The 2,919-nt window shown below is 24.5% G+C and overlaps 1 protein-coding gene across 1 annotated transcript in view; it reads right to left on the bottom strand.

Annotated features, from left to right (window-relative positions):
* Nucleotides 1–2,749, bottom strand: part of LOC101500101 (pumilio homolog 12-like) — a 10,171-nt gene extending 7,422 nt beyond the window's left edge. The window contains exon 1 of the mRNA XM_004496851.4: nt 2,502–2,749. Coding sequence (XP_004496908.2) covers nt 2,502–2,749 — 248 coding nt within the window. The remainder of the gene's footprint in view (nt 1–2,501) is intronic.
* Nucleotides 2,750–2,919: the final 170 nt, after the last annotated feature.

Raw genomic sequence — 2,919 nt, forward strand, 5'->3', positions numbered from 1 at the left:
CCATCAACTACACTCCAATTTCAGTCAAGGCATTGGCATAACCCTCCAAACTTCAGCATCTATCTCCTAAAGTTAACACGTATCATATTAAAAGATGAATTTATTGGTCAAACTCTTTAATTACTATACCATAACATGTTCTTTTTTTGTTTACTGAAAATAATAATAATAATAATAATAATAATAATAATAATAATAATAATAATAATAATAATTGTGGTAGAGACTGGTAGCAATTCAAGAGTTTGATTATCATTTAAAAAAAGTTTGAGTATAAATCTTTTTCTTTTTATAATGGGTATATATAAATCTTTTTAAAACTAAATATAATACACGTAACTAGAATAAAATTCATGGATAAGTAATTATATATTAAACACATTGCAACCAACATTACATACATTGATTTGAGTAGAATTAGATTTGGATCTCTTATAATTCAACTGAAATTAGTTATAGATTACTAAGATATACTAAATATTTATTTGATTTTGCAGTGATAAAAATTAATTTTAAATTAATTTATTTTGTTAAATTGATTTAGTTAAAAAATATGTTAGAATGTAAATTGATTTATTAGATACATTAATTAATATAAGGGATATGCTAACAATTGACCTTAAGACACTTGTTAAGAAATTAAAAAAAAAAAAAAAAAAAACTAAAGTATTTTGTGGAAAAATTAAAATTTTAAATTTTAAATAGTTGAATGCAATTAAATTTATATTTTTAGTGTCTTATTAGATGTCAAGAGTACTTATTAGCATTTTCCTTAAGTGAGTTGCACAATTAAATTAAGCGTAAAAATCATGTTTGCAGTCAAAAACTATAAATTTTAATTTCATGTTAGAATCAATTTTAAAATTAAAATAAATTATATTTGAACACAAAATCAATTATACATCTCTATAATCAATTTTATCTCATTCAAAAGTTGAACCAAACTTACACTAAATTAATGGACAGTGTCCTTTTACGAGTAAACAACTATAATATAAACAATAAAATTAAATAAGTTTTTAGTCTCTAAAAAATAATAATTTTTTTAGTCTTTTGTAAATTTATTTTCACTTTTAAATCTTTATAAAATTCTACATATGCATTTGAGGTATATTTTATTAATTTAATTATTAGTAGCTTTTTATATAGTTTTATTAATATTCTATCAGAATTAAAATAAAATAAAAAGGAAAAACCCTAAATCATGAACACAATTAGAAACCCATATGTAGCTAAACCCAAATTAGAAACCCTTTCTTCATCTGTCTTCATCCACACCATACGAAGACAAAAATCACTACATATCTATTGATTCTTTGTTATTATTACTATTGTATATAAATATTACACTTATTTGGCTTTTTGTGATAATATTATGTTAAGGTTGCATCTATAAAGAAAGTTTTTTTATTTTTTATTTTGAAAAAACAAGTTAAAAAGCAGACACAATCTGGAAAAACAGCCGCACGGTGTGGAGGGAAGAAAAAAAATATATAAATATATGTAAATGTATCAAAAAATATTTGATGTAATTTTTTTTAGTGAATGTAAAAGAAGTAAATAGTTTTTCAACATTAAGAAAAATGTTAATATCATTTAAGATAGTGTCAATGAGGTAAATGCAATTTCTCTTTCTTAAAAATGAGAAGAAAAAGAAAAATACCCATTTGAAAAGAGGGGAGATGGTTTTAATTTGGGAATTTAGGTTTTTATTTTATTTTAATTCAAATGGATATAAATAAGTTGTACACGTAGTAGCGCCGCGTAACCTTCGGTTAGAACCGCTAATTTGACAAGCCTTCTAATTATTGGGCTCAATCCACATGTTACATAGGCAAAAAAAATTTATAATTTAAAAAACCCCCAAAAAGAAGGGCCCCAACATTAAAAGCCTCTTAAAATTTTGTAGACTTATGGGCCTATAGGCCCACGTTTAAAAAAAAAAAACGATTTTTTAAAAAAATATTTGACAATTTTTTTAAATTTTTTTTCGATTTTTTCACTGATAAAAAAATTGAAATTTTTTATCTCGAGAAAAAATTTCAATTTTTTCGAGAAATTTTTATTTATTTTTCTCACAAAATTTTTTGAAAAAAAAATATTTTTTTAATTTTTTTCGATATTTTGTAGAAAAAAACAAAATTTGAAAATTTTTCAAACAAAAAATCTCAAAATTATCAAAATATTGGGGGCTTATAAGCCCCTTGAATTCCATCTTTTAAGTCCCATCAAATAATGGACCGAGATTTAAAAAAACCTAAAAATTAGAGGCTTTTTTGACATCTTTAGTTAGAGGCACCAAAAATAAATAAATAAAACAAAATCAATTTTATCTCATTCAACAATAAAATCAAATCTATGCTAAATGAACGGAAGAGTGTTTTGTTTTTAAGATAAACAATATAAATAATAACATTAATAATAATTAAAAATTTGATATAGTTGAATAAATAATAAATATTTGAACAGGAAATTGTTGATAGTCAATAGTATTTACTTACCCGTAATTATCTTTGCACACATCTATTAGCTTTTGATGATTTGAGGTAAGCAATAAAACAAGAGAGTGAATCTGGTGGTAAGTAACACTATTCCTTGCTTTAAAAATCCTTTGAATCAAATAGTTAGCAAAAGGATGTTTAATCAACTCGTGTATATTATCCTTCACTACTGATAGGATCGCCTCAACATTTCGTGGGTTACCCTCATCAATCTTCGCCTGTAAACAACGACATCCATGACAATCCATTGCCATCAAAACCAAGTTATTATTAACAAACACTCGCCTCCGCTGCAAAGGAATGCTGTTAATATAATTATTATGGATAGGAGGAACATTGCGACCAAGGTTTGGATTAAAAAAATCAGGACCATCAAACAATGAAAAAGCAGGAATCGACGATGATGAATTATAAGAAG

Source organism: Cicer arietinum, chromosome 4 (assembly GCF_000331145.2).
Source record: "Cicer arietinum cultivar CDC Frontier isolate Library 1 chromosome 4, Cicar.CDCFrontier_v2.0, whole genome shotgun sequence".
In the NCBI taxonomy this organism is placed as follows: Eukaryota; Viridiplantae; Streptophyta; class Magnoliopsida; order Fabales; family Fabaceae; genus Cicer; species Cicer arietinum.